At 41.9% G+C, this 27,751-nt stretch overlaps 1 protein-coding gene and 1 long non-coding RNA gene across 2 annotated transcripts in view; one reads left to right on the top strand and one right to left on the bottom strand.

Annotated features, from left to right (window-relative positions):
* Window positions 1-27,751, top strand: part of LOC140844407 (uncharacterized) — a 181,429-nt gene that overhangs the window by 51,762 nt on the left and 101,916 nt on the right. The gene's annotated exons all lie outside the window — the stretch shown is intronic.
* Window positions 1,206-26,845, bottom strand: LOC108407397 (uncharacterized). The gene is made up of 5 exons (XM_073215758.1): window positions 26,833-26,845; window positions 25,140-25,205; window positions 2,653-3,807; window positions 1,844-1,998; window positions 1,206-1,535 (listed from the first exon to the last, which is right to left on the bottom strand). Exons 1-5 carry the CDS (start codon window positions 26,843-26,845, stop codon window positions 1,257-1,259), a joined length of 1,668 nt encoding a protein of 555 aa, XP_073071859.1. The 3' UTR covers window positions 1,206-1,256.

Raw genomic sequence — 27,751 nt, 5'->3', positions numbered from 1 at the left:
TCTTATACCTTAGTCTAGGTTCCAATTCTGCTACGAATGAGAAGTCATCATGATACATTAGTCTGGGTACTAACTGGACCATTATACAGAATTCGTGGGAGAAATTGAAGACAGAGGTGGAAACACATGGAGTTAGTCCAGTATTACAGGCCCACCATCCTTCAGGTGGTGGGACTAAATACCTGTTTTCTCTTGTGGGGATCATGGGGATGGTCTCATTACATAAATTTTTATGCGTGGCGGGAACCGTACCTAGACACTTTCCTATTCCAGACACTTCGGTTAGTGTTAGCTTTTTATGACTGCCCCAACTACAAATTTCGTGGCTGGTTGTATTCTTAAAATCAGCTGACAATCCCAGCCCTTCATAATAAGGTGGTCTAGAAGAAAAACATAACCAACAGGACTCTGTAGTTTTAGGGTCGGTGGCATTTAGGACTCTGAAAGCTCCCTCAACAAGGTTGAGGAGGCGCTGTCCATTGCTAGAAAAAGAGGTCAGTGGGCTAGGAGCAAAGACGGGGACAGCTGAAATAGTTAGGGTTCTTTTCGGGGCTGGGGTTGGGAGGCGAGGCTGATCTGGTAAGACAGCGTTTGGTCCTACTGGAATAGCTGGGAGGGTTTCTACTTTGAGTCTAAGAGTGAATACAACTCCATTATCATATCCTTCCTGATAGAGTCTTAATCCCCACATGAGCCCTTTTTCCCAATTTGCCTCCTTTCCGGTTTCAGTAAAGGAAATATCAATAAGATTACAGGTAGAGCTGGTCATACATTGGGCCTGAGTACTGTTTCTTTTAACTCTTATAAGACTTGGAGGGGAGCTCCCGGCATTTCTGCCTATCCAATGACATGTCCCTGTTTGTTCACAGCCCCAATTTTTGCAGAAAAAGTCTGTCTGCCCACCACACTGTGAGGCCTTAGCACGATCGGTTGAGGGGGCTGGGCACACATAGAAGCAGGTATCTTGGAGTTTTTTCATAGAAGCCCGAGATCCACATCCTGGCCTTCCTATTCTACCTCTGTGCCGAGGGTCTTGTTTGAAGAGAGTACATATGTCTACAGTGAGGGTAGGCCACCAAGTCCCCCTAGGATGCTGTTCTGTTAACTGGACTACTACTTGGTGGGAAGCTGGGGTAATGATTTGCCATGTCAGTAACCTGGGTTCATGGGGGTTAGGGTTCTGGTGGGTTGGAAGTAGCAGGAGCATCAGAATTACAGCATAATTCTTTTTACACAAGCGAAGCTTAAGGGGGTTATCAGTCCGAGTTACTCGCCAGTCCGGGTCCGGGGGTGCCTTCTTTAGATGTGAAGCGTGTATCCAGGAAGAGACGCCGTCCACTTTTACAGCTGTGGGAGTAGTCAGGAGGATGATGAAAGGTCCCTTCCACCGTGGCTCGAGGTTTCCTGTCCGGTGCCTTCTCACGTAGACTGGGTCTCCCACCTGGAACTGGTGAGGCACCGAGAGGTCTTCTGGCTGATAGGCTTCCTTGATGGAGGCCCACACCTCTTTCTGCACAGCCTCCAAGGCTCGTAACCTTTCAAGCAAAAACTTAGTAGTTGCACACTCAGGGAATGTATGAAGATGTGCTGACTGAAGCGGGGCCGGGGCCCCAAACATTATTTCAAAAGGCGTTAGTCCAAAGCGGCTGGGAGTGTTCCTAACTCTAAACAGGGCAAAGGGAAGGAGGACTAACCAATCACATAAGCCAGTCTCTATGGACAATTTAGTCAAGGTCTCTTTTAGAGTTCTGTTCATCCTTTCTACCTGTCCTGAGCTCTGGGGCCTGTATGCACAATGCAATTTCCAATCCGTCCCCAGGATCTTGGCCAATCCCTGACTTACCTGGGCAACAAAAGCAGGGCCGTTGTCGGAGCCGATTACCTTTGGAATCCCAAACCTGGGAAATATTTCTTCAAGGATTTTTTTAGACACCGTCTGAGCTGTTTCAGTTTTGGTGGGGAATGCCTCTGTCCATCCTGAAAATGTGTCTAGAAAAACTAGAAGGTCCCAATAAGTTCCTGGGCGATCTCCTCGAAGTCTTTTCCCGGATATTGCTTGATTTTTGCTCACGTTTACTAATTGACAGGGAACACAATTTTTTACAATCTCGTCAGCTAATTTTCCTAATCCAATAATATGATAAGGGGAGTCTCGAACTAAAGTCTTTAGGTTTTTTGCTCCCAAATGTGTCAGTTGATGTAATTGCCTTAAGTATTCTTCTGCCTCTTTCCGGGGCAGGACAACTTTCCCTTTTTCAGACTTGTATATCTCTTGGGGTGAGGAATTTTTGAACCCTAATTTGTTTATACAAACGAGATCTTCAGGTGTGTACTGGAAGCTCTCGATGTGAGTGGCTTCCGGACACACCTGAAGGGGCAAAATGTTCATTCCCTGAGCCGCTTGCTTTGCGGCTTGGTCTGCTCTCCGATTTCCTCGAGCTATTGGAGAGTCATCTTTCTGGTGTCCAGGGCAATGCATTATTGCTACTTCTTTAGGCCTATGGATGGCTTCCAGCAAATCTAAAATTTCTTGTTTGTTTTTAACATCTTTCCCGGCAGAAGTTAACAGCCCTCTCTGTCTATAAATAGCCCCATGTATATGAGCAGTGGCAAAGGCGTATCTGCTGTCAGTGTAGACGTTAAGTCTCTTACCTTCTGCCATCTTTAGGGCCTGAGTCAGGGCGATGAGTTCTGCTCGCTGTGCAGAGGTGCCCGTTGGGAGTCCACTGGCCCATACAACTCGGTCATCATCTACTACTGCAGCTCCGGCCATTCTCTTACCATCCATGATGTAACTGCTCCCGTCTGTATACCAAGTCAGGAGTCTCGTTCCCCCTAAGGGCTGATCTTGCAAGTCCTGGCGGGTTCCTGTCTCTTCAGCCAGAATTTCCTGGCAGGTGTGAAGCACTTCTTTCTCCAAATCGGGGAGCAGAGTGGCCGGGTTTAGGATGGCAGGGGGGGCAAACTCTACTCGATCACGATTCAGGAGTAAGGTTTGGTAGTGAGTCATTCTGGCATTCGACATCCATCTCTCGGGTGGTTGCCGAATTACACTCTCCAACGCATGTGGAGCAACTACAGTAAGTTTCTGTCCCAGTGTCAGTTTGTCAGAATCTTTAACTAGGAGGGCCACAGCCGCTACTACTCTCAAACAGGCAGGCCATCCACTACTTACTGGGTCTAATTTTTTTGACAAATAGGCGACAGGTCTCTTCCAAGGTCCCCATTGCTGGGTCAACACTCCCCGAGCCACTCCACTCCGCTCATCCACAAAAAGGACGAATGGCTTAGTTACGTCTGGCAGGGCCAGAGCGGGTGCCGACAGGAGGGCTTTCTTGATTTCATCAAAGGCCTGTTGCTGTTCAGGTCCCCAAACAAACGGGGCTGCCTTTTTGGTTAGGGGGTACAGGGGGGCGGCTAAGGTGGCATATCCGGGTATCCACAATCTGCAGAACCCTGCTGTTCCCAGAAATTCGCGGACTTGGCGCGGAGTAGTAGGGACCGGGATCTGCGTCACAGTCTGCTTCCGGGCTTCAGTAAGCCACCTCTTCCCTTCTCTCAGGGAATACCCTAAATAAGTCACTTGTGGTTGGCAGATCTGTGCCTTTTTGGCAGATGCTCTATACCCCAGCCTAGTAAGTTCAGTCAAAAGGGCTTCAGTAGCCGCTTGGCAGACTTCCTGTGTAGGAGCGGCTATCAGTAAGTCATCAACATATTGTAACAAGGTTACCTGCAGGTTGGAGGCTCGGTAAAAGGCCAAGTCCTGGTGTAAAGCCTCGTCGAAGAGAGTAGGTGAGTTCTTGAATCCTTGTGGCAAGCGAGTCCAGGTCAATTGTCCAGTAGTTCCTGTGGAGGGGTCTTTCCACTCAAAAGCAAACAGCGGTTGGCTACTCTGGTGCAGGCGCAAACAAAAGAAGGCATCTTTTAAATCTAAGACTGTATACCAAGTATTTTCTGGGGCCAGAGAGCTTAGCAGGTTGTAAGGATTCGGCACAGTGGGATGAATGTCCTGTGTTCTCTTATTAACTTCCCTTAAATCTTGCACTGGTCGATAATCTCCTGTTCCCGCTTTCTTTACAGGCAGCAAGGGAGTGTTCCATGGGGATTTACATTTTACTAATATTCCCTGCTCTATGAGCCTCTGGATATGGGGCCTAATCCCATCTCTGGCTTCTTTACTCATTGGATATTGTCTCACAGTTACTGGTGAGGCTGAGGCTTTTAATTCTATGACCACCGGGGGTTGGTTTACAGCGAGTCCCATACCTGCCGTCTCTGCCCAGGCCCCTGGAAACTGGTTGAGCCACCTCTGATTTACTCGGGAGGGTTCTGGTTCCTTAAAAAGGCGGTACTCGTCTTCTAACTTTATGGACAGGATGCTTAGGCCCAAGGGTCTCTTTTTGCTATCAGTCACTTGGGTATCTTCAGTCTGAAAGGATATTTGGGCCCCGACTTTGGTCAAGATGTCTCTTCCCAGCAAGGGTGTAGGGCATTCCGGTATAACAAGGAATGAGTGGTTTACTTGTCCCACTCCTAAGTCTACTGTTCTTTGGGTAGTCCATGCATATTGTTTCTGACCCGTGGCCCCAAACACCCAAGACTTTTTACTGGAAAGGGGGCCTCTAGCTTGGGTCAGTACTGAATGTTGAGCACCGGTATCTACCAGAAACTCAACGGGTTGCCCCTCCACCTTCAGAGTTACCCTAGGCTCGGGGAGGGGTTCCGAGCCCCGTCTTCCCTAATCCTCATCCTCCAGCAGAGACAACGCTTTCTTCGGAGGTCCCCGTGGTGGTTTCTTAGGGCAATCTTTCACCCAATGCCCCTTTTCCTTGCAGTACGCACACTGATCTTTATCCAAAGGAGGTCGGTTGCCCAGGTGCCCTGCCTTACTAGTTCTACCACTAGAGGGCGGCCGTCCCTTACTTTCTACTACTGCGGCCAAGATTTTTGTTTAATTTCTCTCATGCTTCCTATCTCTCTTTTCTTCTTTACTTTCTCTCTCCTTCTCTTTCCTTAACTCCTTCTCTTCTTCAGTCTCTCTCTTATGATAAACTTTCTCTGCCTCTTTCACTAAATCTCTCAGCGACAAATCCTGTAAGCCCTCCAATCTCTGAAGCTTTTTCTTAATGTCGGGTGCCGATTGCCCGATAAAGGCAAGGGCCACTGAAGCACTATGCCCCTCAGAAGTGGGATCAAAGGGGGTATACCGCCTGAAGGCTTCTATCAGGCGCTCTAAGAATACTGCAGGTGCTTCAGTGGCTCCCTGGCTGACCTCTCTTACCTTGGCCAAATTGGTGGGGCGTCTTGCGGCCCCACGGAGACCTGCCACCAGAGCCTGACGATAGATGGTTAGTCGCTCCCTACCTTCTGGAGAATTAAAGTCCCAGTTGAGTCTAGTCAACGGGAACCCCCTCTCTATGTCATGAGGGAGTTGCGAAGGCCGTCCGTCGGTTCCAGGCACATTCCTCCGTGCCTCCAGGAGAATCCTCTCTCTCTCTTCCGTGGTAAAGAGCACCTGCAAAAGCTGCTGACAGTCATCCCAGGTGGGCTGGTGGGAAAACATCAGAGACTCTACTAAACCAGTTAGTTTCTGTGGCTCCTCTGAAAAGGGCGGGTGGTTAGCTTTCCAATTATATAAATCAGCAGAGGAGAAGTGCCAATATTGCAGGGGTTGGAAAGGTGGTTCCCCTTCTTCTCCAAGAATGGGAACTCCATAAGACCGGAGAGGAAAGATACCTGGTGGGTCCAAGATGACCCCTCGGCGGCGCCGGGTGCCCTGGGCAGGTCCCGGAGCCTGCCCTACTGCCTCAGCATCAGGGACTGAGGGTGCCGGAGCTGGGGGTGCTGAGGGTGCTGGGGGTGGGGGCACCGGAGGTGCCGTAGGGGCAGGAGGGTAAGGAGGGGGAGGGGGATCATCAATTATAAGCGAATCCTGAGTATCAGGGTAAACTTTGGTAGTTTCCTTTTCCTTTTTCTGAGGTTTAGTCTGGGCAGCTAAAACTCGAGGGCCCGTTTTCTTTTGCACCCAGGGCTTTACCCAGGGTGGTGGGTTCTCCACCAACTCTTGCCAGACTACAATGTAGGGTTGCTGATCCGGGTGTCCTTGAGACGAATCCTGAAAGACAACAGCTTTTACTGCTAATAAGGTGGGGAGATCAAAAGTCCCCTCCGAGGGCCACCCAACATTGTAGGTGGGCCATTCGGAGGTACAGAAAGTCTGCCATGGTCCCTTTTTCACTTCTACTGACAAGTTATGTGCCCTCGCTCTAACTTCCGTCCAATGATCTAGCGTCAGGCTAAGGGGAGTCGTCACTGTCTGTCCCATTGTCAGTATAACAATAATTAAACACGTAAAGGACACAAAGAACAAAGACACACACAGATTAGACACACAGCGGCCGCTTTTGGTTCTTTTCAGAGCCTCGAACAGAAACCGAAAGGAATCAGAGGGTTGATATTCTCGGCGCCCAAAAATCAACCCTATCTCATCAGGTTCAGTTTGCCGGAAAAACAGACGGGAGGCTACCAGGCGTCCCTGGCCTCCCAACCTCCCTGGGGCGTCCCCCAGGGTTGCAGCCTGCGGTGCTCTAGTACGTCTACCGACCGCAGTCACAGCCCCTTTACGGGATTGAGACGGCTGCCAGACAGCGGGTACCCTTCAGAACTCCGACCGGTCTCACTGAAACAGAAAACAGAACACATACAACTCAAGGCGCCACTAATCTTACCTCTTCCTCCAAGAGCGACTTCGGGAGTGAAGCGGGGTGGACGCCCGATCCCGGACGAGCCCCCAAATGTTGGATTCCCCTGAGGAAGGCGCCGCCCCCAAATCACTCACCAAAGACGTTTCTTGATGCAACAAGCAAGAGGAATTTATTCAGAAGCCAACTAGTTGGGGTCCAAGTCTGCCCGTCGCAGCGGGTCTCAACGAGGACCCTGAGTACTTACAACTAAGTGGTTATATAGGATTTTCTGAGGCATTTAGCCCTAGAGATTTACCATGGTTACAGATTATGTTGTAGTAACAAGATAACAATACTACATAGCAAGATAACAATACTACAAAGGCAGTAATTTTTCAAACCTACGATTTCTGAGTTGGTGCCACGTCCTGGGGGTGTAGCAAGGTAGGGTCAGCTTTTATGTTTAACTAACCGAAAGGTTAGCGCTGCCAGCAGTCATGATTGATTAACTTGTTTTTCCAGAGGAGTTACCTGGTTTCAGTTGTTCCCTCTGAGTCATATATCAGAATGGCTTTTTGGGCTTCAAGATGGCTACTCTTAGGCTAACTTATTTCTCAGGGAGGTTGGGGTCCTACAAGACGAGGGCTAGATCTGCTGTTCCTAAAAGAAGGAGGACGGTGTGCAGCTTTAAAAGAAGAATGCTGCTTTTATGCAGACCATTCCGGAATAGTAAGAGATTCAATGTCAAAGCTTAGAGAAGGGCTAGACCAGAGAAAGAAAGAACGGGAAGCCGGCCAAGGGCTATTTGAATCTTGGTTCACTAGATCCCCGTAGTTTACAACCCTGATATCCACTCTGTCTGGGCCCTTACTCATCCTTGTGTTGCTCCTCACTTTAGGACCCTGCATACTAAATCGGCTGATAACTTTTGTTAGAGAATGAGTGAGTGCCGTTCATGTACTGATGTTGAAGCAACAATATCATTCACTCACCCAACAAGGAAACACAAACATTCCATGATTGGAATGTCCCTAAAGAGAAGTGGGGAAATGTAGGATCTGAAGAATCAAAAGTTAGCATAAGTACAGCCATCTTAAAGGCTTAAATACCACCCCCTAACCTAGAAGGAGGAAAATTATTAGAATCTTGAAAAACAAGTTAGTCAGCCAGTGTTAAATGTAGTGACCTTTAATTAGCTGACCTCAAATCAGTTAATCATACACACCAAGCTTATCTTACTAGAACCACCCTAAACATTCCGAAGGTAATCTTATCTAACCAGACCCCAGGGTGTGGCCCCAGGCAAAGATTTATGTGTCTATGAAAAAAACACTGTATTGTGATTGTGGAAAATGTTGCCCCCTTTGAAAATGCTATAAAACCTTCTGGCTTTGTGTGCTCAGGGTCCTTGTTGAGACCCGCTGCGTCGGGCTAACTTGGACCCCCGCTAGCTGGTTCCTGAATAAATTCCACTTGCTTATTGCATCAAGAGATGCCTTTCGTGAGTGATTTGGGGCGGCGTCCTCCTCTGGGAGAATCCAACAATACCTTTGTGGTCTGAGATGTTGGTTGGCACAATTTCAATCTTTCTGAATTTACTGAGGCTCTTTTTATGGCCTAGTATGTGTTCTATTCTAGAGAATACTCCATGTACAAAATGAGAAAAAGTGTATCTTGCAGCTTTTGGATGGAGTGTTCTGTAGATATCTGTTATGTCCATTTAATCTAATGTGTTGCTCAGTGTCTCAGTTCCTTCTTTATTTTCTGTCTATTTATCTGTTGTGATGTTGATCTATTGATATGAGTGTTGTGTTAATGCCTCATAAAATGAATGTGTTTCTATTTCCTCCCTTAATTCTGTTTGTATTTGTTTATATATTTAGGTGCTCCTATGTTGGGAACATAGTTATTTAATATGGCTGTATGCTACTGTTGGACTGATCCTTTATCATTATGTAGTGTCCTTCTTTGTCTGTTGTTACTTTCTTTGTTTTGAAGTCAGTTTTGTCTGATATAATTACTGCCAGTCCTTCTTTTTTCTCCCTTTTATTTGCATATAATATCTTTTCCCATCCCTTCACTTTTAGTCTGTATATATCATTGGGTCTGAAAAGAGTCTCTTTTAGGCAGCACATAGATGGAACTTGTTTCCTTGTCCATTCTGCCACTCTCTGTCTTTTAGTTGGTGCATTCAGTCCATTTACATTTAAGGTGATTATTGATAGATATGTATTTACTGCCATTTTATCAATTGCTTTCTGCTGTTTTTTATCTCCTCTCTGTTCCTCTCTTCCTTTCTTATATTCTTCTCTTGTTATTGATGGTTTTCTTTAGTATTCTGATTGGATTTCTTCTCTTTTTAAGATTTATTTTTGTGTGTGTTTGTATTTATTATAGGCTTCAGTTTTGTGATTGCCAAATGTTCAAGGATTAGCTTCTTTTGCTATATAATAGTCTATCTTAAATTGCTGATTACTCTATTTCAAACAAAATCTAAAGGTACTTTTTCTCTCTTCTTCATCTTCCTCCACATTTTTCTTATTAGATGTCAATCTTCACATTTAGTGTAACCCTTGACTGATTTATTTTATAGTTGATTTTGCTTGTTTTGTTTTGTTTTTATTTCATAGTTGCTTGATAATTATTTTGTCTACTACCTTTACAGTGGATTTATTTTCACTGGTGAAAGTATTTAGCCTTAGGGTCATTTCTATATACAACAATCCCTTTAATGTGTCATGTAAGATTGGATTAGTGATGATGAATTCCTTCAACCTTTGTTTATCTGGAAATTGTTTAATCCCTGCTTCAAATTTAAATGATAATCTTGCCAGATAGAGGACTTTTTGTTTGGAGATCCTTCTGTTTCAGTACATTAAATATATTATGTCAATACCTTCTGGCCTATAAAGTTTCTGCTGAGAAGTCTGCTAATAGCCTGATGGGATTTCCCAGCTGGCAGTACAGGCAACTATAGAGGAGGTCTTGTGGGGAATCATGAGCCATGCGGCCTGCAACTCAGCCCATTGGCTGCTCTTCCCCTCTACATCCTCTATCCATATTGTCTCAGTCTTAGGATTGAAATCCACAGCCCTCCACTTTGGGGGCTACCAATGACTGGAGCCATCTGTGTACCAAGAATCTTCAGGTAAGGAGCTTTTCCCTCCTGATAAGGACTCTGTTTTTACCTATGCTTCAAACAAGTTTTTCCTGCTTTCTACTGGTTATACTACTTGCCCCAATAAGCATTGGAGTTCTCCATTTAAAGGGCTACTAGAGAGGGTACTACACTATTGTAAATATGCACCCCATTTGGCAAGTGTAGGTGTCTGTGCCACGCCACTCCATGTCCTTTGAGTCCAGTCTCGTACCCACCCGCTATGGGACAGGTGGTTATTACCTTGGTCTGAACTGTTCTGGTGATGGTCTCCATAGCCACAAGGCAATGTACTCAGCGGCCAGTGGCTTCTCTGTCAGGGTGTACCAGACTTCTGCTCCCTTCCATAGTTGTGACCAGATAGCTTCCAATAGATTGGGATGTCTGATCAAACTTCTGACAAAGGCCCCATCCATAACCATCATCAATTACATGAACATCTAGCTCACAGGGCCTTAATGAATCTATTACACTCAAGGCCTAAATGGCCTTAATTGCTTGCTGAGCAGCAGTAAAAGAAGCTGTAAATGTTTCATTCCAGTTCCACCTGATGCCCTTCTGTTAGAACAGGTATAAGGGTTTCAGAATTTGTGCCAAGTAAGGGATAACATTCTCCAGTATCCCGAAAGACCCCAAAACTCTTGTAATATTCCCACAGTGGTAGGAGTAGAGAAAGCCTGGACCTTGTATATGACTGCTTCTGGGATAACTTTGGTTTTACCCAACCAGACAACCCCCAAGAACTTTACAACAAACCAGTTCCCTGAACCTTGGTGCTGTTCACAGCCCATCCTTTCTCCTGTAGATGTTGCAGCAGTCTAAGAACTGCCCCTTGTAAGTCTACAAGAGAGTCAGATGAGAACATGGTATCATCAATGTAGTGATACAACTGCATTGTTTGTGGTTTCTTCCATGTGGCCAAGTCCTGGGCTATAAGTCCATGACAAATGGTGGGACTGTGGAGGTATCCTTGTGGAAGGACAGTGAATGTCCACTGCCAGCCTTCCCATATGAAGGCAAACTGCTCCTGACTTTCCTGTGCTATGTCAATAGAGAAGAAAGCATTAACAAGGTCCACAATATAACGATACATCCCTAGTTCATGACTGAGGTTGTCATCAGGACTGCTACGGAGGAGCAGCAATGTGCAAGTGGGGTATGACTTTATTCAATTCCCTGTAATCCACAGTCATATGCAAGGAGCCATCTGGGTTTTTCACCGACCACACTGGGGATTTAAAAGGAGTATAAGTGGGCTTTATGATGCCCACCTTCTACAACCCTATAGAGTTTCTCCAATTTCCTTGTGGTATGATGGGCACTTTGTTACCGCTGCTGGAGGGATGGGTAACTCATTAGGGAAGCCAGTCTACCCATTTCAGAACCTGCTATAACAATATTTTCCACCTTCATATGCCAAAGACACAAAAGCCATGAAAGCAGAGGTTTGGACGGCTACTGCCAAAACTGGTGCTTATGTCCACCATCTCATCCTGAGTATAGGAGCAGAGCATGGGGTGCTCCACAACCTGAGGATGGGGCTGTCCTTCCTCTGAGGGGCCCGCTGTTGTGTTTTTACTTTCTTAATTACAACCAGGGGGCCTTTAATATGGGAGGGTCCTGTCCTCTGGCAGTGGCCTCAGCAACATTATGCCCTTGTCTCCACCCCCTTATCCTTCCACAACATCTCCTCCCACAACCATCTCTGGGACTGACTGCATTGCTCTTTCTCCCCCTCCCCTACAGCCTCCTGCAAAGTCTATTCTCTTGCTGCCTTCTCCCTCTCTGCTAAGGTATCTTCCAGAAGCATGACCTATCTTCTCAATAACTGTGTCTCTTTCTTAAAGGCCTCCTATAGGTCATCACCCAGCTCCTCCATGTGATGCTGAAGTGTGTTTCTTCCCTGCCAAAGTGTGTCTCTCTTCTTGATAACACTTTCTACTATATAGAGAAATACACATCCCACAGTCCTGGCTGCTACACAGCCTTTCAGGGCCTCTATGCAGTCTTCTATTTCACAGACTACTTCCACAGCTTCCAGTGTTTCCCTCAATTCTGGGGAAGGACCCACCCATCTAGGAGATGCTTACCCTAGACCAGTTCCCCACGAGGAGCTCCCAAGTTGGAAGTCCAATGAATAGGGGGCTCCTGGGTGATGCTGCACCAGCCACCACTGCAGCAACTGGGGCCTCCCCACCATCCACAGAGGGTTTCCAGGTATCTCCTCACCATACCTTCGGGCAGCCTGCCCAAGCATCGCACCCATGAAGATAGACGTCAGGTTCAAAGATCCTGCCGACCACCACCAGGTGTAACTCCAGGGGGAAAATAGGTTCCCAGCCCAGGGCAAATTACCTTTGAATCAGAAACTAGTCAAAGGGAGATATAAAGTGGGAGAAACCTATTTATTGCTTATAAACAGTCACCCACTTCTGGTCACCCATGTCTCTCATGATCTGGCTGTAAAAAGGGACTCCACCAGACCTTTTTGGTCCAGATATACCCAGCTCCTCTCACCCTTATAATCACCTAATTATATGGAGATGGACTACTTCTCTCCACCCCTTGGAAAAATGTATTGATGTGGAGATGTACTAAAGCCAGGCAAGAGATTCTGGTAATAATTGAAATTTTACCCACAGGTGCTCAGAAGTTCAAGATTCTTGACTCTTCAGTGCCTGGTTCTATTTTTCAGGTGCTCCAGTTGTTTGCATGCAATGGATGGGGCTCCTTTCTTTCTGGCTTCTGTAAAGGTCTAAGTGTGGGTGGGGAGTTTGCTTGAGCTGCCGCCATTTTGATGAACTCTGGAATCTCTGTTGAGCTTGCTGTGGGCAGGGCCGCCTTCTGCCTGGCCTGCAGGAATGGCAGGGCTGCAGGGTTAATGGGGTGGGTGGACCAAGTGTGCCTCAGCCGGATGTCCAGCACCGGATTTGGACACCAACAGGAAGGAAGAAGCTCCAGCCATCTCCAGGCTATTCCAGGCACCTCTCTGGTTGAGCTGAAATGGAGCCATGCAAGCTGGAAGTTTCTCCCTCTACCTGCCAGGCACCAAATTCTGATGCTGCTGTGCCAATTGGTTAGGTTCCCTGCAGTGTGCAGGTAGGTATCTCGGGCCAGCAAGTGGGGTATAACACCTGGAGAGCCCAAGAGTCCCCTCTCTGTTGGGATGATGAAGGACTGGGAAGGTGCCCTCTACCTTCTCTTTCTCCTGAGAGGAGAGTTCAGTCTAACCCTCCTCACCTCTGGTACCCCTCCCACTCCTGACAAATCTTTCAAAATGCCGCCTCTGCTTTGGGTCTCAGGACTGGTGGAGCTTGCCTGCCCCCCCAACTGGCTCCCAGAGTGTTCCTCCTGCCCCTAGTGTCCAGCCCCAATAGTCACCAAAACCCAACATAATGTGGGTTCATGCTCCAAAGCAGATCTCCAGGGCCAGGTGTGCAGCGCTCCGGGGCTCCTACCCCCTCTCCACTCCATTCCTCTTTTCCACACCTGTAGGCTGTCAGGGAAGGGCTTGGGTCCCACTCAATCTCAGTTTTGCCGCCTCACCCTTTTCTGGGTCGTCCTCTCTTCTTCATCAGGTATAGGGGGTCTGTTCTGCAGTCTTGGGTCATTTTCAGGTCTAGTTGCATTTGGTGTATTTTCTTCTTTTATGTGTTTTTGGTAGGAGGTTTCCATCTTGCGTTTCTATTACACTGTCTTTAATCTGACCAGTTCATTCCTTCTTAATGACTCCTACTATCATGAGGGAGTCTGGAGAGGTGTGATTTGTTCTTCAAAGCGCAGACCTTCAGTATTTGACTTGGGAAATATGTTCTTTGAAAGGAAAATATGTTTTTTGTGGCCTAAGAGATCTGATTTTAAGTTCTAAATATTCCACTTATTAGCTGTATAATGTTTCTTCACGCATAATCTGGGGACATAAATTGCATTCTAAGGTAATGTAAGGATTAGTTTTTACATGTAAATGTGAAAAGAAATGGCTCCACCTATCCTTTTACACTATGTTGAATATAAAATGTAGTGGAATCCATGATGCATGATGTCTAAACCTAGGTCACAAAAGGGGATTGTACTTCTCCATGGCACTTTCTTTCTCACATTCACCCTTGGAACTCAGCTACTATGTTTTAAGAAATCTCAGACCATCTTAAGAGGTTACCTGTCTGTGTTCCAGGTAAGGCCATACCCAACAGCTTAGAATCAGCCCACCAGATGTATCAGTGAAGTAATGTTCAGATATTTCTGCTTACCAGCCTCAGAGATCCTCCAGCTCTGGCTAAGTATATTTAAAGTAAGCTATTCTTACTGAGCCATGCCCAAATTGGAGCTTCATAATCACAATTATATCACTGTTATTTTTTCACCACTAACTTTTTCAATGTTTTATCACATAACAATACATAACATAGTTACAAATGAAATTGATACTATTAATATTTCCCTCTTCTGCAACTGATGGACTTGGTCATCAGAGGAGTGATATTATGCATCAAGGTAGGGAATAATGAAGCAAGTACTAGCTCCAGATCTGCCTGTCTTCATAGCACATTGTCTCAACTTGAAGGCTTGTCTTCAGTTCCAATTTAATCATTAGTTCTCTGAAGTAAAGGACTATGTATTTAATGTAATCTTAAATTGTAATTATGTTTTAGTCTTGGCTAAAATGTGAACACCGTTTGATATCTGATGTCAAAGAAAATTTGAAACACCTCCGTGGAGGAATTGCAACCTTCCCATAGATAAATGCAGCATCCTTTTAAAACATAAAAATGTGAAATTTAGTGGGAACTAGTTTCTTTTCCCATATTTCTATATTTAAGCAGAAAATTTTTAAATATATACATGTGTTCAATAAGGTCAATGTTTAAGTTAAGACTGTGAAAACCACAATTTTTTTTTATTTTTCCTCTCAGTAAGCATGCCTAGATTTTTACACATCTTCTTAAGGATAATTTAAGAGGTTAAAAGTATCCTTTGCCATTTAATCCAAATATCTCTTGTTGGAATTTAACTTTTTATCTTGAATATATCTGTTCCCAAATATCATATGATACAATACTAGATCTGACAGAAAGAATGCAATATAAAAATCTAGTCATCATAACTTAATAGGAAGAAAACCTCAGAGAAAAAGTGTCTAATCCCAATTATTTTAACTACCATGTGAAGTGTCTTTATCATGAGTTTTGTCTGGTGCCAGGGGACTTCACAAAATTGTCTCCAAAAACTGACTGAAAAACTGCAGGATGATTTTCATCAGTTTAGGATGATTTTATTCCTTTCACAAATGGACAAAGAACTCAGTATGCTTAAATCACTGGTTCTTATTGCATTCATAAAAAGAATCAGCTGCATAATTATATTCCATTACTATTTTACACAACTAGGGATATGAAACAGATATATCAGTATAAATACAACTCCACTTCTGAATAGAGATCTCAACATCCCCACCTTCCTGGTTACAGGCCACAAATATCCTCTTCCTATCTTAACAGTTAACAAAAAACACTGCAATTTTGTATCAAAAAGTTTTAATTTAGTAGATTTATATCCTGTGGGTCTATTTGATACTCAATCTGAAATGAAAACTGAGGTAATCATTCCAGATCATTATAAAACACATTTTACCAAGCTACTTTGATACACACAGCATCAAGCACCTGTCAACTCTTAAAATAAGAGAGATGTCAGCTCTCTAGGAGGACAATTCACTGAGGTAGGTGGAGGATGAGAGGTCTGGATGCTGAAAACAAATCCATCTCTCCTTTCTTTAAGTGAGATGTGATAAGCTGCCTATGGCTATTCAGAAAGCAAGAGTACTCTATAAACCACTACAAAAGACTTCTTTTTTCCACTCTCTGTGTTTGTTTATTTGGCCCCAATTGGCTGGGCAGTGTTTAGTACTCAGGTAAACACAATTTATTACTGATGATTTTAAAAATAGCTCCCTCAGGGTAAAAGTTAAGGTACTAGGAAATCCAAATTAGTATTTTCCAAAATGCCTAATGCTAAACTCAGATTATCTCTGAAGATGCATTTTTAAATATTTCTTCATACACCAAAGTCTATAGAGAAAATGCTTTCAGAAAACACATGTGCACATATAAACACCAAACAACTCATTAATTCTAAACTAAGTATTCATATAATTTTCAGTTACTTCCTTTAATTTTTTAATATTTTGTAATGAAATTTTAGAACTAAATGATGTAGATTGATTAATATTGACATGTCTAGAGAAGTTTGTGCTGGTATCTAAATATGAATATTTATATAAATGTCCAATTTAAATTTTCCTGTACAATTTTTTTATTTTATTTTGGTATCATTAATCTACAATTACATGAGGGACATTATGTTTACTAGGCTGCCACCTTCACCAAGTCCCCCCCACATACCCCTTCACAGTCACTGTCCATCAACATAGTAGGATGCTGTAAAATCACTACTTGTCTTCTCTGTGTTGCACAAACCTCCCCATGCCACCCCCCACACTATACATGTTAATCGTAATGCCCACTTTCTTTTTCCCCACCCTTATCCCTCCCTTCCCACCCATCCTCCCAGTCCCTTTCCGTTTGGTAACTGTTAGTCCATTCTTGGGTTCTGTGCTTCTGCTGCTATTTTGTTACTTCAGTTTTCTTTTGTTCTTATACTACCCGTATGAGTGGAATCATTTGGTACTTGTCTTTCTCCGCCTGGCTTATTTCACTGAGCATAATACCCTCTAGCTCCATCCATGTTGTTGCGATTGGTAGGATCTGTTTTTTTCTTATAGCTGAGTAATATTCCATTGTGTATATGTACCACGTCTTCTTTATCCATTCATCTACTGATGGACATTTAGGTTGCTTCCCTATCTTGGCTATTGTAAATAGTGCAGCGATAAACATAGGGGTGCATCTGTCTTTTTCAAACTGGAGTGATACATTCTTGGGGTAAATTCCTAGAAGTGGAATTCCTGGGTCAAGTGGTATTTCTATTTTGAACATTCTGAGGAACCTCCATACTGCTTTCCACAATGGTTGAACTAATTTACATTCCCACCAGCAGTGTAGGAGGGTTCCCCTTTCTCCACAACCTTGCCAACATTTGTTGTTGTTTGTCTTTTTGATGGTAGCCATACTTACTGGTGTGAGATGATATCTCATTGTGGTTTTAATTTGCATTTCTCTGATGACAAGTGATGTGGAGCATCTTTTCATGTGTCTCTTGGCCATCTGAATTTCTTCTTTAGAGAACTGTCTGTTCAGCTCCTCTACCCATTTTTTAATTGGATTATTTGCGTTTTGTTTGTTGAGGTGTGTGAGCTCTTTATATATTTTGGATGTCAACCCTTTATCGGTCGGGTCTGTCATTTATGAATATATTCTCCCATACTGTAGGATACCTTTTTGTTCTATTGATGGTGTCCTTTGCTGTACAGAAGCTTTTCAGCTTGATATTGTCCCATTTGTTCATTTTTGCTTTTGTTTCCCTTGCCTGGGGAGATATGTTCAAGAAGAGGTCACTCATGTTTATGTCTAAGAGATTTTTGCCTATGTTTTTTTCTAAGAGTTTTATGGTTTCATGACTTACATTCAAGTCTTTGATCCATTTCGAGTTTACTTTTGTGTATGGGGTTAGACAGTGATCCAGTTTCATTCTCTTACATGTAGCTGTCCAGTTTTGCCAGCACCAACTGTTGAAGAGACTGTCATTTCCCCATTGTATGTCCATGGCCCCTTTATCGAATATTAGTTGACCATATATGTTTGGTTTAATGTTTGGAGTCTCTATTCTGTTCCATTGGTCTGTGGCTCTGTTCTTGTGCCAGTACCAAATTGTCTTGATTACTGTGGCTATGTAGTAGAGCTTGAAGTTGGGGAGTGAGATCCCACCCACTTTATTCTTCCTCCTCAAGATTGCTTTAGCTATTTGGGGTCTTTGGTGTTTACATATGAGTCTTTGAACTATTTGTTCCAGTTCATTGAAGAAGCTGTTGGTAATTTGATAGGGATTGCATCGAATCTGTATATTGCTTTGGGCAGATGGCCATTTTGACTATATTAATTCTTCCTAGCCAGGAGCATGGGATGAGTTTCCATTTGTTAGTGACCTCTTTAATTTCTCTTTAGAGTGTCTTATAGTTTTAAGGTTATAGGTCTTTCACTTCCTTGGTTAGGTTTATTCCTAGCTATTTTATTCTTTTTGATGCTATTGTGAATGGAATTGTCTTCCCGATTTCTCTTTCTATTAGTTTATTGTTAGTGTATAGGAAAGCCACAGATTTCTGTATGTTAATTTTGTATCCTGCAACTTTGCTGCATTCCGATATTAGCTCTAGTAGCTTCGAAGTGGAGTCTTTAGGGTTTTTTTATGTACAATATCAAGTCATCTGCAAATAGTGACAGTTTAACCTCTTCTTTACCAATCTGGATTCCTTGTATTTCTTTGTTTTGTCTGATTGCCATGGCTATGACCTCCAGTACTATGTGGAATAACAGTGGGGAGAGTGGGCATCCCTGTCTAGTTCCCGATCTCAGAGGAAAAGCTTTCAGCTTCTCGCTGTTCAATAGAATGTTGGCTGTGGGTTTATCATAGATGGCCCTTATTATGTTGAGGGTCTTGCCCTCTATACTCATTTTGTTGAGAGTTTTTATCATGAATGTATGTTGAATTTTGTTAAATAATTTTTCAGAATCAATGGAAATGATCATGTGGTTTTTGTCTTTCTTTTTGTTGATGTGGTGGATGATGTTGATGGATTCTCGAATGTTGTACCATCCTTGCATCCCTGGGATGAATCCCACTTGGTCATGGTACATGATCCTTTTGATGTATTTTTGAATTCGGTTTGCTAACATTTTGTTGAGTATTTTTGCATCTACGTTCATCATTGGTCTGTAGTTTTCTTTCTTGGTGGGGTCTTTGCCTGGTTTTTGGTATTAGGGTGATGTAGGCTTCATAGAATGAGTGTGGGAGTATTCCCTCCTCTGCTCTTTTTTGGAAAACTTTAAGGAGAATGGATATTATGTCTTCTCTGTATGTCTGATAAAATTCCGAGGTAAATCCATCTGGCCCAGGAATTTTGTTCTTTGGTAGTTTTTTGATTACTGCTTCAATTTCGTTGCTGGTAATTGGTCTGTTTAGATTTTCTGTTTCTGTCTGGGTCAGTCTTGGAAGGGTGTATTTTTCTAGGAAGTTGTCCATTTCTCCGAGGTTTTCCAGCTTGTTAGCATATAGGTTTTCATAGTACTCTCTAATAATTCTTTGTTTTTCTGTGGGGTCCATCGTGATTTTTTCCTTTCTCGTTTCTGATTCTGTTGATGTGTGTTGACTCTCTTTTCCTCTTAATAAGTTTGACTAGAGGCTTATCTATTTTGTTTATTTTCTCAAAGAACCATCTCTTGGTTTCATTGATTTTGGCTATTGTTTTATTCTTCTCAATTTTATTTATTTCTTCTCTGATCTTTATTATGTCCCTCCTTCTGCTGACCTTAGGCCTCATTTGTTCTCCTTTTTCCAACTTTGATAACTGTGCCATTAGACCATTCATTTGGGATTGTTCTTCCTTCTTTAAATATGCCTGGATTGCTATATACTTTCCTCTTAAGGCTGCTTTTGCTGTATCCCACAGTAGTTGGGGGTTTGTGTTGTTGTTGTCATTTCTTTCCATATATTGCTGGATCTCCATTTTAATTTGGTCATTGATCCATTGATTATTTAGTAGCGTGTTGTTAAGCCTCCTGTGTTTGTGAGCCTTTTTGCTTTCTTTGCACAATTTATTTCTAGTTTTATGCCTTTGTAGTCTGAAAAGTTAGTTGGTAGGATTTCAATCTTTTGGAATTTACTGAGGCTCTTTTTGTGGCCTAGTATGTGGTCTATTCTGGAGAATATTCCATGTGCACTTGAGAAGAGTGTGTATCCTGTTGCTTTTGGATGTAGAGGTCTGTAGATGTCTATTAGGTCCATCTGTTCTAGTGTGTTGTTCAGTGCCTCTGTGTCCTTACTTATTTTCTGTCTGATGGATCTGTCCTTTGAAGTGAATGATGTGTTGAAGTCTCCTAAAATGAATGCATTGCATTCTATTTCCTCCTTTAGTTCTGTTAGTATTTGTTTCACATATGCTGGTGCTCCTGTGTTGGGTGCATATATATTTATAATTGTTATATACTTTTGTAGGACTGTGCCCTTTAACTTTATGTAATGTCCTTGTTTTTCTCTTGTTACTTTCTTCATTTCGAAGTCTATTTTGTCTGATACTAGTACTGAAACACCTGCTTTTTTCTACCTGTTGTTTGCATGAAGTATCTTTTTCCATCCCTTGACTTTTAGTCTGTGCATATCTTTGGATTTGAGGTGAGTCTCTTGTAAGCAGCATATAGATGGTTCTTGCTTTTTTATCCATTCAGTGACTCGATGTCTTTTGATTGGTGCAATCACTCCATTTACATTTAGGGCGATTATTGAAATATATATACTTATTGCCATTGCAGGCTTTAAGTTTGTGGTTATCAAAGGTTCAAGGTTAGCTTCTTTACTATCTTACTGTCTAACTTAACTCCCTTACTGAGCTATTATAAACATGGTCTGATGATTCTTTATTTCTCTCCCTTCTTATTCCTCCTTCTCCCTTCTTCATATGTTGGGTGTTTTGTTCTGTGCTCTTTTTAGGAGTGCTCCCATCTAGAGCAGTCCCTGTAAGATGCCCTGTAGAGGTGGTTTGTGGGAGGCAAATTCCCTCATCTTTTGCTTGTGTGGGAATTGTTTAATCCCTCCTTCATATTTAAATGATAATCATGCTGGATACAGTATTCTTGGTTCGAGGCCCTTCTGTTTCATTGCAATAAGTATATCATGCCATTCTCTTCTGGCCTGTAGGGTTTCTGTTGAGAAGTCTGATGATAGCCTGATGGGTTTTCCTTTTTAGGTGACATTTTTTTTCTCTCTGGCTGCCTTTAATACTTTGTCCTTGTCTTTGATCTTTGCCATTTTATTTATTATGTGTCTTGGTGTTGCCCTCTTGGAATCCCTTGTCATGGGTGTTCTGTGTACCTCTGTGGTCTGAGAGGCCATTTCCTTCCCTAGTTTGGGGAAGTTTTCAGCAATTATTTCTTCAAAGACACTTTCTATCCCTTTTTCTCTCTCTTCTTCTTCTGGTACCCCTATAATGCGGATATTGTTCCATTTCAATTGGTCACACAGTTCTCTTAAAATTCTTTCATTTCTGGAGATCCTTTAATCTCTCTCTGCATCAGCTTCTTTGCGTTCCTATTCTCTGTTTTCTAGTCCATTAATGGTCTCTTGCATCTCGTCCATTCTTTTTTGAAGTCCTTCCAGAGATTGTTTTATTTCTGTATTCTCCCTCCTTAGTTCTTGCATATTTCTCTGCAAGTCCATCAGCATGGTTATGACTTTTGTTTTGAATTCCTTTTTAGGAAGATTGGTTAAATCTATCTCCCCAGGTTCCTTCTCAGGGGAAGATGTAGAAGATGTCGAAGCTGTCTGGATTAGTCTTGTCTGGATCAAATTTTTTTGCCTTTTCATGTTGATAGGTGCAGTGGTGTGCTATTGAATCGTCCGTCAGCTGGAGAGTCAAGACTTTCCTCTTGCTCCTGGCCTTTCCTTACCGGGACAACTGCGACCCCTAGTGGCTTGTGTTGGGCAATTGCATGTACATTGGGTCTCTGTATATTGCCTGGCCAGTATGAAGGAAGCTCCCTTGCTGTGAGCGTGGCCATCCTCAGGCTGCTGCTCTGCTATGGCGGGGCCCTGAAGGGGTAATGGATGGGGGGCTGTTTGGCTGTTTACCTCTGTGAGGGGTCTCAGAGCTGTTGCCCAAGGAATTAGTGCTCCTGGAGTTCCCTGGAATTTCCAGCTGCTGGACTGTGACCTGGGATGCTTCCATCCAGCGGTGGGGTCCCTGTCCCTTTAAGACTTTCAAAAAGCACTCGCTTTTCTTTGTCCCAGGGGTGCTGGCTTCGGGACCTGCTCACAGGTCTTACTGTCCTGCTTCCCTAGTTTCCAGCACCCCATGCATGCACTGTGTGTCTGCGCTCTGGTGCGGATGGCTGGGGCTGGGTGTTTAGCAGTCCTGGGCTACCTCTCCCTCCCCGCTCCGACTCCTCTCCTCCCGCTGGTAGCTGGGATGAGGGGCCTCAGGTCCCGCCGAGCTGTGGCTTGTATCTTACCCCTTTCACCAGGCACTGGTTTCTCGCAGGTGTGGATGTAGTCTGGCTGTTGTTGTTCTGTGTCTTCTGTTCTCTCTTTTAGGGATAGTTGTATTTGTTATATTTTCAAAAATATATATGTTTTTGGGAGGAGAGTCCCACTGTCCTACTCATGCCACCATGTTGGCTCCACCCCCCTCCTATACAATTTTAACCAGAAATGTGAAATCTCTAGCTGTAAAATCAATATGGTTCGGGAAAGAGACATCAGTAGTAATTAAGGTACACCAATTATACCTACATAAATAGTGAGAAAACAGTCATATACTTCAATATGAATACCCTCTCTCTAACCTGCAAAGATATAACTACTACAATCTATCTGGTTCTTTCTACTCAATGGACAGTTTTCACTTTGCTGTGTTAATGAAATAGTCAACTGAAAGTTGGAGAGGAATTTCTCCAAAGCTGGAACTGAATGAAAAAGGGATGGATGGTCTTAGAAAATTCTTTTCAAAACACAAGGGAATGGAGCAGTCACACATAAAAAAGAAGCCCATTTCTCATATGAAGCTCTTACTTGCCACATATTTCTGAACAGTAAATTGACTTTCTTATCCCCTTTGCTATTTCCTGACAGTACATTGGACCTTATAATTCATTCATTCAATACATTTATTATACACCCCTGTATGCCTACATCTGGGGTCTAGACACAAAATGAGATGAAATAAGTTTTGTGCTTTACCTTCACAATACTCTTCTATCCCAAGTAAACAATATTGATATATAAACAAATAAAACTAATTATATGGCAATGCTAGAATGCTAAGGACACAAGCAAGACAGTGAGGATGACATAGAGAGTTCTTAGATCTTGTGATAGGAGTGGAAATGTGACAGGAAAAGCATGACAGCAATGAAAAAAGAAAATTAGAGCTTATAAAAAACATAGGATGAAATGAGCCAAAACATAAAAATAAAAATAGCTAACAGTATAAACTCCATACTAGGACATTAATCTAAGTGATTCTAATACATATTTTAAATTGTATTTAACTCATACAAAAGCTTTCAAGGTAGGTCTTCTTATTTCCAATTTAAAAATATAAAGAAGAGTGTTTTGGAAAATGTATTTAGGAAGGGGATGGAGTTGAGATTTGAGCACATGTATTCAGGACCAAAACTTTTGCCTCTGAGTACAAAATTCTAAGTTCTGCTGTTTCCCTTGTGAGGATAAGGAGGAAATTCTGTCAGAAATCACATATACAAAAGCTATACGTATGAATAGTGTACCTTCAGGGAACCTGAAGTATGGCAGTGTTACTGGAAGGTTAGGGTAGACTAGAAGGAATGGGAAAGAGATAAAAGAGAACCATGTTTGGTATGTATCTGCAGGATAGAGAAATATAAGAATGAAGGCAAGGAAACCAGATGAAGGGCCATCACAATAGGCAAGATGGGAGAATGATGGTGGTCTGAGTTAAAGTGGTAATGGTGAGGAAAGGGGGTGAAAAGGTACTTAGCAGTATACTTAAATGAACCATATTTGGAGATACATGGCTAAATATGGTGAGTGGAGAAGAAAGATTCTAGATACACTCCTAGATGTATAACCTGAGAAACTTCATATGGCCATTATCGGGGCATAATATAGGAAGTTGCAATGCAAGAAATAGTGTCTTTTAAGGGTTTTAATTCATCTTTAAGATATGTAAATAACCAGTGAGCTGTTAGAAAAATCTCATCTAGTCCTCAGAGGAGGTTTCTCCAAGACATGCAAGCCACCCTCCATAATCCTTTTTTCAACCACAGATAATTGGGCTCCCTGTGACAGGCAAAAGGATTTTTCCTTATTGCCAATCTGTGAAAAATCACAAGGAAAATCTAATTCCATTGGATTGCTCTTCAGGTGCTTTGAAAACATGCCACCTTTGTGTGTGTGTGTGAAACAATCAAACCGCATGTCATTGATAGTCACAACACATCTGAGAGAGAGGCCTGAAGGACAATTTACCTGTTTTTAGAAGGGAAAGAACATTAAGTGATTTTTCTGAAGAGTTGGAAATAGCTCCATCTCTTCAGTCAGTTTTTTCTCTGTGCAGAAGCAATGGCCTAATGACCTCATGAACTGGTGTAGTTTGAAAATAATTGATATAAAGCTTGAGTTGTTGCAGTCTTCCTCAGTAAACAATGAGAACAATGAGGGAAGAAGAGAAAGGAATTCAGGCGGGTGACTTTATTTAACATATTTCATTTAGCGGGTGACTTTATTTAACATATTTCATTTATTATTTCTTTGCAACTTTCCTGTCTGACACAGAGGTTCAGTAAATAAGAATCTTTAGATTATGTTCAATACCAATAAAATATACAGAGCGTGTGGATAGAAATCATTAAAAAAATTGATTTTAACATTAAACATCATTCTATACAGCAGTACTGTATAGAATACAGCAGTACGTAAGATACACATTACAGGTATTTCTTCTATCTAAAAAACTATTCTAGAACTGAATCTATCCTGTAGTCTGTGTAAAGAACTTGGGTTAAAACTACAGTGCACATCTGCATGAGGAAATTTATTAGTTTTGGCAAGAGAAGGTAAATTATAACCTTTTCTTCTCTGACTACATTGTTTTTTCCCCACTTGACTTTTGAGATCCCACAATCATTTGATTTCCCTTCTATTTTAATGTCTGTTCTCACTTAGCATGCTTGTCTGGTTCCTTCTTAAGTCTATGACCTCTGGAATTTGGAGAGTCCCAGGGCTTACTCCTTGGGCATTTTCTCTTTCTATAAACACTCATCCAATAAGTAATATTACTAGGCTCTTGGCTTTGAGTAACATTTATGGATGATCAACTCCATCATACATTTAAAGCCCGGTACTCTTGTCTAAATTCCAGACATGCATAGGCATTTACCTACTCTTGGTGATTTTACGTTGTGTTGCCTGGGCTAAGCCTGAATGATGTTTACCAAAATTCCTTTTCCAGAAAGTTTCTAGGTTAGAGTTAGCAAAATAGAAGTTTGTGTCAGAATTGGAAAGTGGAGTGAAACAGCTGTCCTTATGCTTAAAGAAAGCAGGTATGTCAAGAGCTCTTGCAGTACAAGTACGTCACAGCTGTTTTGCCAGCTCACCTTGCTCTTGTGCGGTGTCGAGATCCCCATACTCCAGGTGCCACTGGGCCTTTTGTTTTAGCTTCTCTGATTTTTAAAATAGGAGTATGTGCAGCCCATCACAAGAGTTTCCAGTTCCTTCTTTAGGTCACACTCATCAAGATTATAGGCATTTGTCTTCTCAAATTTATTATTTCCAAAACCAACCCTTAATATTCATTCTATCATAAACATTCTTCTTTATCTTCCAACATTCTTCTTTAACTCATTTCATTGAAATTTTGTCTTTTTTGTAGTTCAGAACAAAAATCTGGGAATCATCCTTGATGTTTCCATTTACTCACTTCCAATCCTTTATATCAAATAGAATCTTTTTTTTTTTTTTACTACCTCTACTTCTACTTCACTACAAGCCACCATCCTCTCTTGCCTGGATAACTGCAGTATCATACTAACTTCCTTCTTTTTATCTGCTTCCAAAGTCTTTTCCCACAATGGACAATTGATTTATTAAAGATATTAATAAGCAATGGTATTTCTTTGCTCAAAAGCTTTACTAATTCATTTATAATAAAAACCAAATCTTTAACTTATAAGGCTTTCCCTGATACGCCCCCACTGCTACATTCTTACCTTATCTCCTCCTCTTCTTCCTCTTGCTCACTTACTTTCTTCCAAGAATGCTTTCCTATAGCATTTACGTGGCTTGCTTCTTTAAGCTTCCTTTAGGTACTACTTGTGGCGTTCCCATAATACCTTATTTTAAAATTGTAATATCCATCTCATACCATATGGTAATTCCCTGCTTTCTTACTTGTTCTTAGCTCTTATTAGTATTCCATATACTATGTATATATATATTCTACTCACCTAGGTTATATTTCTCCTTTATTTATATTAATTTTTGTCCTCAGAGTTTCAGCTTCACGAGGGCTGGAATATTGGATAATTTTTCAATCCTAAGTGCACATTACTCTGTCTGGCTTACAGTAGGCCAAATATTCAAATATTTCTTGAATCAAAGAAGGAAGACTTATGCTTAAAGAAAGCAGGTATGTCAAGAGCTCTTGCAGTACAAGTACGTCACAGCTGTTTTGCCAGCTCTATATAACTTTACCACTAATATAACAGCCTATAATTTTCAAAATATATTGATAATATTTGAAGGCATTCTACCATGAATATACTATTGTGGTGTAGACCCATGAACATATATGTTTATTTCAAATATTAGGATGAACCACATGAAATTGCCAATATTCTACTTTTTGACCTATTAAAATGATCCTCTCATATGGTTCAAACATTATGTAAAATGGGATCTGGAAACATGAACAGCAGTCTAGATAAAGCTGATTGTTTCCTCAATTGACTTTCTAACAATTCAGATGTATAGTTACCATATTCTGAATCTACAAAATAAATAAGTCCCAGTGCTTCAGTGAAGAAATGGGCTATCACGTATCCTGGAATCCATCTCTTCAGAGATCAGCTGTTCCTCTGCAGTCATAAAACCAATACTAACTACTAAAGATTTTGAAATATTGAGTTAGGTTTTTATTTTTTTACCTTCTATCATTATAATTCCTCTTTACATAGTTTTCACCTGAACAAATCCAACAATTGCACATTGAGCAAAATCATATAGCATGTCTCCTTTCACAGAAATAAAGAGGAAAATAAGATGAAAAAAAGAAGGGACTTATATTTTTACTTTGTTCTTGCATGGTCGGTACTACCAGGGACGCAGTGCAAAACAAAACAAAACAATACATGGCCCTCTATTTTTCATTTCCTACCTACCTTTCTTGACTGTGCCAGATATTTATACCAGCCTATTTGTGCCACATAACAAGAAATTTGAAAGATTAAGTATAATAAATCAAAGGAAAAATGAGACTTATTTTCATAATATTTCAGTGGGGTAAGGAAAATGAATTTTAAGTGTCCTGGGAATCTGGGAAGGAAGATCCAAAGGACATGATAAAATGGCATAGGAATGCTAAAATGGGTAGGCAGCTTTAAAAATGAAACTATTTTATATCATCTTTTATGTGATCTGCAAGTCCTAATCCTGCAAGCTGAGATTTTCCCTTTCCTGTTGTACAATGAATAAACTCAAGTTAATAAACTTATCTACGTGAGTATGCTTATTTATCCATCACTTGCCTTATGACAGGAGATTTGAGAAAGCTTTGAAAATTTACAGCTATATGTATAATACACAGCTAGAATATTTTTCATGTAGTTAACCTTTCTTTATTTGTACATCTTGTAGAGGTCTACATCTGACTAGCAAATCCAATGCATGTCTGCCCTAGGTTTACAAGAGGCCTTTGAAAATTGGGTGGCAGGTTTTGTTCTTTTGAAATTATCATTGAAAGTGTGAGAACTATCAAATCTTGGAAGCAATATTTAGAAAGTTTGGGAAGTAGTGTACAGTGCAGAAACCTTCCTTAAACAAGAGCTGTGTGTATTGAAGACCCAGCTACCCTAGGACTTATCATTCTAAATCTTGACATAGCACAAGGCCTCACCACTGTACACAGAGTGAGTGGAGTCAGACCCCCTTTTAACACCAAATAGTAGAAACATTCTTTTTTGCCAGTGCTTGAACAAATAAAGGAAACACA

This window comes from Manis javanica, chromosome 11, assembly GCF_040802235.1.
Source record: "Manis javanica isolate MJ-LG chromosome 11, MJ_LKY, whole genome shotgun sequence".
NCBI lineage: Eukaryota > Metazoa > Chordata > Mammalia > Pholidota > Manidae > Manis > Manis javanica.
The sequence above is the reverse complement of the archived record's forward strand: the minus strand, read 5'-3'. Positions and strand labels throughout refer to the sequence as shown.